At 52.4% G+C, this 14,291-nt stretch overlaps 6 protein-coding genes across 6 annotated transcripts; 4 read left to right on the plus strand and 2 right to left on the minus strand.

Annotated features, from left to right (window-relative positions):
- Window positions 1-75: 75 nt before the first annotated feature.
- On the plus strand, window positions 76-2,591 carry VE01_07726 (uncharacterized protein; the record flags this gene model as incomplete). The annotated part of the gene is made up of 3 exons (XM_018277159.2): window positions 76-544; window positions 602-2,444; window positions 2,493-2,591. 2 exons carry the CDS (start codon window positions 76-78, stop codon window positions 2,413-2,415), a joined length of 2,283 nt encoding a protein of 760 aa, XP_018128054.1. The 3' UTR covers window positions 2,416-2,444; window positions 2,493-2,591.
- Window positions 2,592-3,461: 870 nt separating this feature from the next.
- HSP60 (chaperonin) lies at window positions 3,462-7,103 on the plus strand (the record flags this gene model as incomplete). Its single annotated transcript, XM_059463905.1, has 5 exons — window positions 3,462-3,672; window positions 3,724-5,418; window positions 5,467-5,475; window positions 6,607-6,913; window positions 6,966-7,103. The coding sequence occupies exons 2-5, from the start codon at window positions 4,103-4,105 to the stop codon at window positions 7,101-7,103; spliced, it is 1,770 nt and encodes a 589-aa protein (XP_059319492.1). The 5' UTR covers window positions 3,462-3,672; window positions 3,724-4,102.
- Window positions 7,104-7,275: 172 nt separating this feature from the next.
- On the minus strand, window positions 7,276-8,127 carry VE01_07728 (uncharacterized protein). The gene is made up of 2 exons (XM_018277161.2): window positions 7,917-8,127; window positions 7,276-7,869 (listed from the first exon to the last, which is right to left on the minus strand). The coding sequence occupies exons 1-2, from the start codon at window positions 8,025-8,027 to the stop codon at window positions 7,351-7,353; spliced, it is 630 nt and encodes a 209-aa protein (XP_018128056.1). The 5' UTR covers window positions 8,028-8,127; the 3' UTR covers window positions 7,276-7,350.
- Window positions 8,128-8,261: 134 nt separating this feature from the next.
- NOP2 (rRNA (cytosine-C5-)-methyltransferase nop2) lies at window positions 8,262-10,517 on the plus strand. The gene has a single exon (XM_018277162.2). It carries the CDS (start codon window positions 8,353-8,355, stop codon window positions 10,453-10,455), a length of 2,103 nt encoding a protein of 700 aa, XP_018128055.1. The 5' UTR covers window positions 8,262-8,352; the 3' UTR covers window positions 10,456-10,517.
- On the minus strand, window positions 10,318-12,662 carry VE01_07730 (uncharacterized protein). Its single transcript, XM_018277163.2, has 4 exons — window positions 12,489-12,662; window positions 11,552-12,443; window positions 11,193-11,508; window positions 10,318-11,143 (listed from the first exon to the last, which is right to left on the minus strand). The coding sequence occupies exons 1-4, from the start codon at window positions 12,544-12,546 to the stop codon at window positions 10,709-10,711; spliced, it is 1,701 nt and encodes a 566-aa protein (XP_018128109.1). The 5' UTR covers window positions 12,547-12,662; the 3' UTR covers window positions 10,318-10,708.
- Window positions 12,663-13,417: 755 nt separating this feature from the next.
- VE01_07731 (uncharacterized protein) lies at window positions 13,418-14,181 on the plus strand (the record flags this gene model as incomplete). Its single annotated transcript, XM_018277164.1, has 2 exons — window positions 13,418-13,490; window positions 13,592-14,181. 2 exons carry the CDS (start codon window positions 13,418-13,420, stop codon window positions 14,179-14,181), a joined length of 663 nt encoding a protein of 220 aa, XP_018128110.1.
- Between the last annotated feature and the right edge of the window lie 110 nt (window positions 14,182-14,291).

Genomic DNA, 14,291 nt, shown 5'->3' on the forward strand with positions numbered 1-14,291 from the left:
AGCTTTCAAGCTTATTGCCCTAGACCCCAACCAACAAGTCGTTTTATCGAGTACCGTAAACTCGAATCAATTGCCATGGCTCCAGTAAAAAAACCCAAGGTCGGGACCAAATCCGCCACTGGTTCCGAAGCAAAGAATACGATTGCTCGCCGCAGGAACTCAGCTGCGAAGGTGGCTGTTGGACGCCCTACTTCCAGATCGCCCCAAAAACGCCCCGCCAAAAGCAACGAAGATGATGGCGTTGGGGACGATGAACCTCCTTATGAGCCAAGCGATGATGAGATTGATGGCGATAGCACTGAAGGAAACTTTCATTCCAGTCCAGTTACTAAGGCCACAAAAGGTAAGAAGGGTCCAGTGAAGTCTGCCAAAAAGATGATCTATAAGAAACACCTTCGAAGAGACGCAACAAAATTTACGACTAGCCAGGCTATGGTCGATGCGGAGGAGGAGTTCGATCCTCGTGCTGCTGCGTATCGGGGGAAGGCGACCCAGAGTGGCGGAAACGGACGTAAGAAAGGTCGGAGGCTCATTCGCTGGACCGGTAAGACTCCCGCCCGAACCATGCAAGTGTATCCGAAGCTAACAAACCTCGCATTAGCCCAAACGGACCAGTTGTTGTTGCTTTGTCTCCACCATGAACTGGCCCGGAACAAGGAAGAACTTCCCTATGAGGCTATTGCTCAACGCATGTTCCCCGAAAAAAATGCCACAGGTGGCGCTATCAAGGAGCGATTCGCGAAGCTTCGCATCGAGTGCTTGAATAGGGGTTCGTGGGTGCCACCTATTCTTGGCAAGACCCCACAGAACACTCGACCAGACGTCCGAGGCGTTGTTCGTCTCGCACCAGGAATTGACAAGGGCCGATTCGTTCTTTGGAAAGAGGATGCATCCAAACTCATCGACCCCAAGGATATCAACAAGGGCCACGTCGATGCTCAAAAGAAGGGTCTTCAATACTCCGAACGTGTGTGGATCAGCCCGGGGGCAGAGAAGGAGTACCTGAAATCAACGCATGCCCATAAAGCGTTGAATCTTTCTCCCATTTCTGGTCCAGTTCCAATGGATGATGATGAGTTGCTCTCGGACGAGGATGAGGAGGAAGAGATGGAGGCAGTATCAGATGATGGTGCTGTCGTACCCTGCACGCCGAAAAAGCGCAAGGCTACTGTTATCAACGACTCTTCAAAGAAAAAGCCCAGACCAGTTGCTCGTCCAAGCCCAAAGAAGATTGCTGCCAAGGGGCGGGCGACGCAGGCCGATGAAAGCGAATATGAGGGCACCACAGCTGGCGCAGGTAGCAACAGGCTTTCACCAAAGAAGGAGCCTGGTGCTGGTCGATACAGGAGCCCTAGGGGTAGACCCAAGAGCTATGATATGACACCGCCTGACGAAGATTCGGATTCCGGCGCTACCAAAACGGCCGAGTCGAGTGATGAGAGCGAGGATGACGAGAGTCCCACCAACAACCGACTGATGATGATGGCATTTGAAAAAGACGAGGAGGTTAGACCCCTCAGGTCCATCGTTATTGTCCGTGGGTTTACTCCTGGTGCTCTCAGCAAGTTTCCGCCTGGCATCCAGGGCCCTGGGGACGATGACTATGCGGACGATGAGGTAGCTGAGGGTCCTGGCATCCAGGGCCCTGGGGACAATGATTATGCCGACGACCAGGTCGCTGAGGGTCCCACCGCCTCATACAATGGAAGCGAATCTGTAATCGATGCAGATGATGATAAAGCCGCTCTCCATTTTGAAGACAACCCAGATATTGAATTTGATGATAGCATACACGGAGTCGGACAAGATGGCTCGATGGACGAGCAAAATTTCAACCTCCAGGATCTTCTTGCTGCCATGAACCGGAACACGGACAACAACGGACAATTGATCAATAAAGATCTCTGGGAGATCCATGTGGAGCAAATGAATGCACTCAAGGGGGCCGGGATGCAAAATCCACCTCCTGCGCAGTCACGCCACCAGACTCAGATCCCTCAATATATACAGCACCAAACACAAAACCAGCTCACTCCTAATGGATTTGGCTCTTTCCCGGGCAACTTTGGAGGCCCTCAAGTCAGCTTTGGTGGTTCTAAAATCCGCTTTGGCGACATTGATTTTCAACCAATGCACTCAGATGGAATTCAGGGAAAGGCCGCTTATTACAACACCAAGAACTTCATTGAAAACGGCATGATCGATACAGCTCAATATGAAAAGATGAAAGGAATGGAATCCAACTCAAGTGGCCATATCAAACCAGACCCTGTTCCAGCAGGATTTTCGGGGTTTGACGCCACCATACCGCCAGTGCGAGACGATGAGTTCTTCTCACCTGACTACGTAGGAGGTGGTGAAGCCTCCTTAGATGGCGGCTTTGGGCCCTTGGGTCCATTGGAAGGTTACTTTTAGTACCAAGGCTGACTGCAACCTTACACGTAGTGAGTAGCATCCAGACAATTGGGGGCCAAACAACTCATCAGTGTGAGGTTCTTTACAACTCTGTTCTTTGAAGTTTCATCTCATGCCAAACAGAGCGCATGCTGATCTCATTATGGTCGCAAGGCGAAGCGGCAAGGAAACACGGACACTCGCATATATACCCATCAATTGCTTCACGAAGAAATGACACTTGTTTTTTATTTCCCCCAGCGACTCGCACGATGACGACGGCGAGAGAATTCGGTTTGTGAGCATGGATTGGGGGTATTCAGCAGCTCCTAGGGCTTTACTGAGATCACTACAATCACAGTTCACCTGCAGACTCAAGCGCCGCCTTGAAAGAGTTCTTGATTTTTTGATTGATGCGGCATTGTCAAACACGGGAGGCTCAGAGCAATGGTGGTAGGCCTCGGTGCAATGAGGATGATCTGAACTCGCAGTGGTTTAGGTAGACAGCCCACCCAAATCAAGACATATGATAAAAATGAGACGTGCAAACTATTACCTGACATGACACTATCATAAATCTCCTATAATGGCAGAGTGTGAATCTCTCATGGAAGGATGAACCCTTCACCAGGAGTGATACGGCAATGGAGAGCAAATCATGAGCACGACAGTAATCTGAATGTCTATGGTTGACTTCAACGTCTAATCCTAGCTTTGATGCAGTAGAAAATAGCAGCACACGCAGATTCTATTCTTCCTTGTCGCCACCGACGTGGTTGGATTGTTGCATGATGGCTGGAACCACAGAATAAGTAAAATGAGGAAGTTGAGGAAGTTGAGGAAGTTGACGAGAGTATAGCTGTATATACACAAACACCTACTATGGTCTCTCTGGTTCACCGTACCGACGGCAGTCGCTCTCCTGACAATCCCTGAAGTTCTGGGTGTCTCCTTCTATAGCTGCCACGCTATTCCCATAACACACTAGCGCCATTCTCGGTTCACGACGGAAGAAGCGACTGGAAACTTTCTCCAGATTCCCGAGTTTCTTCATAAACAACGGGATCGTCTTCTGCTCATCTTCCCTCCAAAGTCGAATCTTTAATATCCTTCAATTGTAATAATAGCGCCCTTGTGTCCCTTTTTCTTCATCCTCATCTCATAATGCAACGCGCATTAACACAAAGGGCTCGGGCTTCGGTCCTCTCGGCATCAGCTGTGTCGAAACTGCGTCCAGCTGCCAGTGTCAACACCCAGCAGCTTCGATTTGCACACAAGGTATGTCACGAAGCTATGGATCCCATGCGGACAAGTCTAATTCCATCCTAGGAGCTCAAGTTTGGTGTCGATGCCCGCGCATCCCTTTTGACCGGTGTTGAGACTTTGGCCAAGGCGGTTGCTACCACCCTCGGACCGAAGGGTCGCAATGTCCTGATCGAGTCGAGCTACGGATCTCCAAAGATTACCAAGGGTATGATATCTAACGGCCAAACATATCCCGAGCAGCTGCTAACGACAGGTAGATGGTGTCACCGTTGCCAGGGCCATCACCCTCCAGGACAAGTTCGAAAACCTCGGCGCCCGCCTGCTCCAAGACGTCGCGTCGAAGACCAACGAGACTGCTGGTGACGGAACCACATCTGCCACCGTTCTCGCAAGGGCAATCTTTTCCGAGACCGTCAAGAACGTTGCTGCTGGATGCAACCCAATGGATCTCCGTAGGGGAACACAAGCCGCCGTCGAGGCCGTCGTCGAGTACCTCCAGGCAAACAAGCGCGATGTCACCACTAGCGCCGAGATCGCACAGGTTGCTACTATCTCCGCCAACGGTGACCAGCACATTGGTGCCCTCATCGCCAGCGCAATGGAGAAGGTTGGCAAGGAGGGTGTCATCACCGTCAAGGAGGGCAAGACCATGGAGGACGAGCTGTCCGTTACCGAGGGTATGCGCTTCGACCGCGGTTTCGTCTCCCCATACTTCATCACCGACACCAAGGCCCAGAAGGTCGAGTTCGAGAAGCCATTGATCCTGCTCTCCGAGAAGAAGATCTCGGCCGTCCAGGACATCATCCCAGCCCTTGAGGCCTCCACCCAACTCCGCAGGCCCCTTGTCATCATCGCTGAGGACATTGACGGTGAGGCTCTCGCCGTCTGCATCCTCAACAAGCTCCGTGGCCAACTCCAGGTTGCCGCTGTCAAGGCCCCTGGTTTCGGAGACAACCGCAAGTCCATCCTCGGCGATATCGGTATCCTCACCAACTCCACCGTCTTCACCGATGAGCTTGACATCAAGCTCGAGAAGGCGACGGCTGACATGCTCGGCTCCACCGGTTCCATCACCATCACCAAGGAGGACACCATCATCCTCAACGGCGATGGCAGCAAGGATTCCATCAGCCAGCGCTGCGAGCAGATCCGCGGTGTCATTAACGACCCAACCACCACGGACTACGAGAAGGAGAAGCTGCAGGAACGCCTCGCCAAGCTCTCTGGCGGTGTTGCCGTCATCAAGGTCGGTGGTTCGTCTGAGGTCGAGGTCGGCGAGAAGAAGGACCGTTACGTCGACGCTCTGAATGCCACCCGCGCGGCTGTCGAGCTGGGCATCCTGCCAGGTGGCGGAACTGCGCTGCTCAAGGCTGCGGCCAACGCGCTCGGCAACGTCAAGCCCGCCAACTTCGACCAGCAGCTTGGTGTCTCGATCATTAAGAACGCCATCACCAAGCCAGCTCGCACCATTGTCGAGAACGCTGGTCTCGAGGGATCCGTCATCGTCGGCAAGCTCATGGATGAGTTCAAGGGCGAGTTCAACAAGGGCTTCAACTCCGCGACTGGGGAGTACGTCGATATGATTGAGGCTGGTATCTTGGATCCTTTCAAGGTTGTCCGCACTGGTCTGGTTGACGCCTCGGGAGTCGCATCTCTGCTCGGTACGACTGAGGTCGCCATCGTCGAGGGCGAGGACAAGTCTGGCGGCCCACCAATGGGCGGCATGGGTGGCGGCATGGGAGGCATGGGCGGCATGGGGTAAGTGACTCTGTCAATGTGATTAAAACTAAACTAACACATCTCTAGCGGAATGATGTAAGAGAAGGGCGGCAAGCAAACGAGAAAGAACCTGGGTCCGAACCCGTTGTAAAATACTATGTGTCATATTAGCGTTCGGGGATGTTTTGGTGTATAAAAGCAAGAGGGTGACTTTTGAAGCGCTTTGATCGACTCCACTCAACTAATCGATGGATGGGAAGACGGCGGGGCTTTGAAGGGGGTCGTGGATGGGGATGGGACGATGTGCGATGTGCATGTTGTATACTATGCGACGATAGGGAGAACCACCTTGTAAAGAAGAATAAAAACACTGTAACACTTCTAATATTTAGCATATCTCACTCACTTCACGAATGTCTCGTCCTGTGGCTTGTATTGTCATGTGACTTGTCCTGCATGTCTCATCTGAAACCTTCTCTGTGGAATCTAGAGGCTGATGCCTAATCTAGGCAGCTGAATTTGTGTACTGTGTTCGTAGACTACCTTCCAACAGTTTATCGAACAATATTCTCAATTCCTGACCTTAAAATTGGCTGCCTGCCCAGTTTTCCATCATGTTGTTATTTCGTGGCTGACGGGTAAGCGAGTTGGAGTCACGTGCATCACCCCACCAACATGTCGCAAGTAGTGTGTCGTTGACAACAACCCGCATCCCCCTCAATCCCTCACACAAACTTGCACATATCACGCTCGACGTTGGTTTTTATATCTCTTTACCTGCGGAACTGTAACGACGTCCTGCCTTCCTATTAATCCACCACACGATTACCCTTCTCTGTACGTCTCCCTCCCATATCAGAAATCCCTCACAATGCTATCGTCGTCATCACTCTCTTCCCCCCCTCCGAACGGATGCCTTGCACAGCACCAAGCTCCATGCTGACCCGGATTTATGTGACAGCCTCCCCAACCTTTGTTGTGCGTCCAATATAGAACAAAATGGTATGAGCTCCTTCGCGCAAGCAGCATGATCATAGATATGCTAATCTTCATCGCCATAGTCTCAATCAGGGTCAGTATAGTTCAGTTCCCCGCTTGTCACCGCCCCGCATTAGGCCGATTGGGTGTTCGACATTCAACAACAACAACAACAACACTTGCTACAACGGGATATGGGCCAGTGGCAGGTATAGCCTGGGAATCATCGCTGACATGACGTTTATGCAGTGTCCAAGTTTCGCAAGAATGCGTCAGCAAGTTCAACGAACTCAAGCTCGGCAAAACCATCAAATACATCATCTACAAGCTCTCTGATGACAACAAGGAGATCGTGGTCGAGGATACCTCTGAAGACGCTGACTGGGATGGCTTCCGCGAGAAGCTTATCAACGCCAAGTCCAAGACCAAGAGCGGTGCGCTGACCAAGGGCCCACGATACGCCGTGTACGACTTTGCCTACGACCTGTCGTCTGGCGAGGGTTCGAGAAGCAAGATTACCTTCATTGCATGGTCTCCTGATGATGCTGGAATCCAGGTAAGAGTTGAATGGCGTCTTGGATATGGTAACAGTGCTGACACCGACGCAGCCCAAGATGGTTTACGCCTCCTCCAAGGACGCCCTCAAGCGCTCCCTCAACGGCATCGCGGCCGAGTTCCAAGCCAACGATGAGGACGACATCGAGTACGCCAGCGTGCTCAACAAAGTCTCCAAGGGTCTCGCGTAAACTACACGACCAAGACAGGAAGAACATGAATCTGAGCCACGTGAGAATGGACAGGGTGGGAGGACTTGTCGCTAGTTAGATAGCTGTATGTTGCCCGCGCGCTCGATACCAGGAGCAGTTCGGATGGTAGATGTCAGACGACAGGTCGGCAGAGCAGAGGATGCAATTTCAACATGGTGTATATGACTTGATCTTAGTAGTCATACGTATTCTTTGAACACTTGATCTAGACGATGTTTTTTTATGCCTATGATGCACCACCCCTCGCCTCCCAAGCCTCTCGAAACAGCGCGGCTGCCCTTTCTCCCTCTCCAGCGTCTTTTACCCTCTGTGCCAGGAAACCCCTCAAGTCCGCCCAGAAAGCCTCCGTCCCAAATACCTCCCTTCCACTCTCCCCAACCGCCGCACTAGGCAACTGCTCTTCCGATTTTCCACGCGTCCCTGTTCCCACACTTGCCGCGCCTCCAATAACCATAATCCCGAACTCAATCTCGGTATCCTCCTCGCCAACCAGCTCCTCCACGACCTTGGCGTCGCCAACAGGCTTCCGCCGGTGCAAAATTTTGATTTTATCTACCGGTATATTTGCCTGCGCGGATACTTCGGCTTTCAGGTCAAGCACTGAGAGAAGGGGTGACTGCTGCTTGAGGGCGACTTCGATTGGAGGGTTGCGCGCAGAGCGTAAGGTGATTGTTAATGTGCGCTGGGTACCTGGGGCGAGCTTCCTGCGTTTGGGGAGGGTCTTGGGGAGTTTCGGGAGGATGTACTGCAGTTATTAGCAGGATGAGGTGAGTGTGGGGTTTGGGGACGTACAGCGCCGCGGGGTGGGTAGGACTTGGGGTCTTCAGCATGTGTTGGCGAGATCTTGGAGGGGCGGTTTGAGAGGGTCGTGAGGAACGATTCGGCGAAAGAAAGTTCGCTCATGTTTGCGGTTTCGGAGACAATGGTATATGGCGAGAGAATTCGAGATTCCAGAAGAAATAAGAAAATATAAGGGTTGAGAAGGGTCGAGGCGTAAGGTATGTGTGGGGGGGAAGCTTGGTGGCATTGTATTGATGAAGCTCCATGGTACGGCAGCCTCGGCGATGAGGCGCCGACGCTAGCGACTTATCGGGCGGACAAAATTCTGTTCGCCAAAAAATATTCTGAGGGACGAGATGATAACAAGGGAATTTCGCAATAACCTGCGAATTCTTAACTTCAAAACCCCACCCTCACAACAGCACCGAAGGTGCAATTAACCGTCACCATGGGGCCCTCCAGACGTATGCAGAAGCAGGGAATGCCCGACAAGTTGGACGAGGCGCATTTCACGAATCTGAAGAGGAAGGCTGGATTGAGCGTTACGGAGGCTCGCGATGAGAGCAAGCGGGTTAAGGTTTCTGGGAAGAAGGAGCAGGATCACAATATGACTAAGAAGGGAAGCCACTCCGATAAGCCGGCAAGGAAGACGAAGAAGACAACACAGGTGAAGAAGGGAAAGCCCGTTGTCAAGGCCATTTCGAAACCGGCACCCAAGGCGAAGAAGGGCCCAATGCCACTTCCGGGCAGCGATGATGATTTGGAGGGCGCTGATAGCGACGAATCGGATCTGTTGAATGACGAGTTCGATGACCTGAGCGGGGATGAGGCCGAGCTAGCCAATGCAGATGAGTTCATGGACTCGGGGTCAGAGGTCTACGACTCGGAGGAGGACCACAAGACGAGGGCAATGTTCTCGGAAGACGAGGATGAAAGCGATGCAGAGGAGAAGTTGACGGCGGCTAATATTGCGGGGTTGTCTCGGAAGTTGGACGAGCAGATGGCAGCAGAGGCAGCCGATGCGCAACAGGAATTGGAGGACGCCGCGATGCAGACAAACCTGGCCGGTGACAGACCCAAGGTCTTTTCGGACGATGAAGAGAGCGGAGACGAGGCCGCGGTGAAGAGCAAGGCTCTGCTTGCCCCAGATCTTCAATTGTTACGTTCGCGCATCAACGACACTGTTCGCGTTCTCGACGACTTTGCGAACCTATCCGAAGAAGGCCGATCGAGAGCAGAGTACACTGCGCAGTTACTGAAGGATGTTTGCGCATACTACGGCTACTCCGAGTTCCTGGCCGAGAAATTGTTCAACCTCTTCCCGCCCAAAGAGGCCTTTGCCTTCTTCGAGGCCAACGAGACGGCACGCCCGGTGGTCATCCGCACAAACAGCCTACGCACTCACCGCAGAGACCTCGCGCAAGCCCTGATCAACCGTGGAGTAACCCTCGAGCCTGTTGGAAAGTGGTCCAAGGTCGGCCTCCAAGTCTTCGAGTCTGCTGTGCCGCTCGGTGCCACACCCGAATACCTTGCTGGTCACTACATCCTCCAAGCTGCCTCCTCCTTCCTTCCTGTCATGGCACTCGCACCGCAAGAGCATGAGCGCATCCTCGATATGGCATCCGCTCCCGGTGGTAAGACGACTTATATCGCTGCCCTGATGAAGAACACTGGCTGCATCTTCGCCAACGATTCCAACAAAGCTCGTGCCAAAGGTCTCATTGGTAACATCCACCGCCTGGGTGTCAAGAATACGATTGTGTGCAACTACGACGCACGCGAATTCCCCAAGGTGATGGGCGGCTTTGACAGGGTCCTGCTCGATGCTCCCTGCTCCGGTACTGGTGTCATTGCCAAGGATCCGTCCGTCAAGACGAACAAGACCGAGCGCGATTTCCTGATGCTACCGCATCTCCAGAAGCAGCTCCTGCTCGCAGCAATCGACTCGGTGGACCATGCGTCCAAGACTGGAGGATTCATTGTGTACTCCACTTGTTCGGTGACTGTGGAGGAGAACGAGTCGGTGGTGCAGTACGCTTTGTCGAAGCGACCTAATGTGAGGCTCGTGGAGACTGGTCTGACGTTTGGCAAGGAGGGCTTTACGGCCTATATGGGCAAGAACTTTGACGCGAAGATGAAGATGACACGGAGATACTACCCGCACGCGTACAACGTGGACGGTTTCTTTGTCGCGAAGTTCAAGAAGTTCGCTCTCACTCCTGGCAAGGGGCTAGGCAATGCGGCACCTTCCAAGGAGCAGGCGGCCAAGAACGACGAGCTGGATGTTGACAAGCGTCCGATTGAGCTGATGGGCGATGAGGATAAGATGGAGTGGGATGATGAGGCGGATAAGGTTTTCATTGACAAGGCACAACGGGCACGCATGCGCCGGAAGGGCATTGATCCTAATGGGGCGGCCAAGAACGCAGAGCCTGTGGTGAGGGAGGAGAAGAAGAAGGTGAACAAGAGCAAGGAGAATGCGAAGAAGAATCTTGCCAAGAAGGCAGAGCTGGAGAAGAAGAAGACCGATGTGGAGATGGCCGATGCGTAGTGTGTCTCGATATGAGTGGAGTTCTAAGACTTGCATAATAGGAGTTTTGCTAGGATAGCCGGAATACTATTTCGAGAAATTGTTGATTGTTCTGTTCGCTGATGGAATTTGTGAATTCCTATGCTGATGTGCGCAAATGGGGATATAACTTCCAGGCTCCCCGTACTGCGTACATCCCTTGCTACGAAGCCATGTTTCCTCATAATTTGACACCGATGACGCCAACCCGCCTGAACGATATCCAAACGCCCCCCTAACTACACTCAAGCGTCAATAGTGGCATCAAATCTATCCCTGCTTCTCCCATCCCCTTTCTCTCCCTAATAAGCCTCTCCATCACATCACTTGTCCACTTACTCTCGAAATGCATCCCACCCAACTCAGTAAGTCTCTCCAAAATCCAGTCCCGATGGATCCCATCTTCTGTCTCGATGCCTGCCATAAACATCCCCCACACTTTCATCGCAAGTGTGCTCTTATCGCGGTTATAGTCCGTATATGCAATCTGCATGATGCTAGACACGGCCGTGCGATGAATTTTGGTAGGAGTTTGCTGTTTGCGAAGCGTTATACGGTGGAAGAGCACATCGGCCCAATAGACGCAGGCTGCAGAGCGGATCGTGGCGTAGACGCGTCGGTATTGACCTGCACCTGATAGCCGGGAAGTGAGGATGAGATCTTGGTATCGCTGTGAGAGATAAGCATATATTTGTGGACTGTGGCGATAATATCCTTACCTCGCCGAGTTCTATGAGCTCTTCGAACAAGCTCTCGGGAGTCTCCACACCATCCTTACCCGCATGTCTCGCAATGGCAAGCTGCCATATGCGCGACCGCATCAGCAGGCCATGGTGCAGAAACTCAAGTGGGCGATAGTTCTCCACGTCGTCCAGGATCGCATCTTCCGGGTATTCCTCGCCCCAGCAGTGGCGGCCTGAGATACGTGCTCTGCGGTATAGGCGTTCTAGTTTGGCGGAGGGGAGAGAGGACTGGGATATTTGGGAGAGGAGACTTTGAGATGAGAGGCCTTGGCCGCCGATGGCGTCGATATATCTACGCCAGTTAGAGCTGTATTATTGTTGGTGTGGGCACTTACGAGATCCATAATAGCAGCAGCGATGATAGTAGTGACAAATGCGAATCTCCCCCATTCTCTTCATCGTCTACTGTCGCCACCGTTCCGGATCCCTCCGAGTCCATTACTGACTTCTCATACGACGCATATAATGATCTTGCACCGTCCAGATGCAGACGGAGATGATGGCGCGAATAGCCGAACCTGACCTCATAGTCGACCATGAACAGTAAAGCTGCCAGGAGTCGCTCCAGTCTCTGTTTCGGGTCATCGGTATGCTCCTTGCCAAGAGCAGTCGATAGTTCTCGCACCGCCACGTTATAGTGATGTAGGCCAATATCTTCCGAGTCATCGCCGCCCTTCTTCAGGCGGTGCATTTCGCTGCCTGACGTGGCGAGGATCATGCGCATCACGATCGCGTCATTGGCAGCAGTGTATCGGTAGATGTAGGACAAGTTCGACCAGCGCCACGGCTTCAGGTATGCCGTTACCATCGTGCAGCTGGGAAAGTACTCGAAGCATCGTCGGTCGCGCGGTGAGAGGAGGAGAGAGTTTGCGCAGGGGATATGTTCGACGCTCAGGCTCGGCGAAATCGAAGGGGCGAAGTTTCGCATTGACGGAGTTGAGGAAGAATTGTCATCATGTAGCCAATTCAAGACCTGATTATTCGCAGAGACCTGAACCGTCGATGGTTCAGAGTCCGATCGCGATAGTGCATCATCTTGCGGTATGTCTTCCTTCGACTCTATCAGCCGAATGGACCTCTGCGCTTTGTCTCCCTTGGCTTTCGAGACAGTCCTTGGTTTCCGTGTCCGCGCCGTCCATTCACAGTCAAGTTCGAGAGATGTACAGCGTCGGCATTTCGGCCGCTGCTCGTCGCATTTGAGTTTCCTCTTCAAGCAAGTTCCGCATCCTTTGCAACGGTTAGATCGGAAGTCGCACGAGTTCGGGGACGTACCTGTCTTTGAGCGGGGAGCATTTCTCCCAAGCAAGGACCCTGTTGCGATCTGCACCATTAGCTGTGATTATGGACATGTAGCGAAACGGTATACGATTCGAAGATGAATAGATTGAGGTGAGAGATTGTTAATGCCATTGCTATCGCGATGTTGTGGTTTCTAGTGTGGAGTTCTAAATGCGGGGAACGATGCGGGGTGGAACTCCACATACTATCCGATCCGTTATTACCACGTCCTACTGTTATCTTTTATAACATACCTTCTATACTACCTACCTTACTCCTACTATAGTGCTATTATATCATCTACTATTACTCTTATAACTTTACCTCTACTATTTATAATTATTATAAGTATAATTACTTATAATCTAAGGTATTATACATCTAAGAAAGGGATAATCTAAAAACTAGATAATATAATTTATATGTAAGTTGTCTATATAAATAAGTTGCCTACTAAAACACTAATAAATTAACTATTACTATAACTACTACTATTAGTGTTTAGTATAGATTATAGATAACCTAACCCAATCTAGATTATAATCTAGATCTATTCTATTTATTATAATCTCAGTCGCGAGGTATGCCACGGGGGGTTTGGCGCCCTCCAAATTAGGCAACGCGCGTGCACTACACAGGCCTGCCGCCGCTTTCGAGTTCTATAAAAGGGCCACTCCCTCCCTCCGACTCTGTGCCTCTCTACCGTCGCTCCTCTCTCCTAGCATTCACGCGCCTGCTGCGCTCATCGTGCGACGCTTGGCCCCCTCCACCCCCTCCCAACTGCATGGCCCCGCCTAACGGATCGCCCTACTCAGCCTCGCCGCAGCTGAAAACCCGCAGTGTCACATGAACGGTTCGCAGAGCCACAACCTTGATTTACGCCCTCTAATGACTGCGCCTTCCATGTCACCGAGCTCTTCGCGATGGCAACGAGCCCTTTAAGTATCGACGTCCTGACCGTCGGATCGGTCAAGATGCGAGAACGAGCTGAGCTGGGTTCCGCTCGACCTGCCTAATCGACCACCCTAGGGACGCAAACATCATCACCTATCCCTCCGGCCACTCCGTCTACAACAATGACACTACACAGAGCACAGCCGCCATAGTATCGCAAATCCCTCTCCGCGCCGCCGACGCCTCCTTCGTCCTCGACCAGCTACGCAACACAACCGCCATGGTCTCGCTCCTCCCCCACCGTGGACCCCGCCCATTCCGCACCGACCGCGTCGCAATGCTAGGACACTCTCTAGGCGGCGTCTCCGCCGTCATCGCTGCCTCTCAAGACCCCCGCCTCCGCGGCGCTATTAATTGGGATGGCACGTTTCTCGAAATCCCGTCACCACTGCCACAGCCGGTGCTACTCATGAGCCACGGCATGGCTGATGCCAGCTGGCCGGCGGCGTGGCTGCTGCTAAAGGGGCCAAAGCTGTGGGTTGACGTCGCAAATACAACGCACGAGACTTTCTCGGACGTGCCTACGCTGTTGCAGGCGGCTGGGCCGGACAAGGCGGCGTTAGCGGTTCTGCTGGGCACGATTGACTTGGGCGAGATGGTGAGAATTTTGGTGGTGTATACGACTGCGTGGATGGAGGGGGTGTTTAGAGGTGAGGTAGGGGGGCTGCTGCTAGAAGGGCAGGAGCCGGGTAGGTTTCTAGAGGTCTTAATTGTGATGAAAGGGAACTTTTAAAATGATGAGAGACGTCGGGCGAGTTGGGTATGACTTGCAATCTTTAATGACCTGTGGGTGAGTTAGTTCAATGGCATAACGTCGCTCTCTTAGGGATGAAAAGAGCAAAT

The sequence above is a fragment of the Pseudogymnoascus verrucosus genome, assembly GCF_001662655.1.
Source record: "Pseudogymnoascus verrucosus strain UAMH 10579 unplaced genomic scaffold scaffold_39, whole genome shotgun sequence".
Lineage (NCBI taxonomy): Eukaryota > Fungi > Ascomycota > Leotiomycetes > Thelebolales > Thelebolaceae > Pseudogymnoascus > Pseudogymnoascus verrucosus.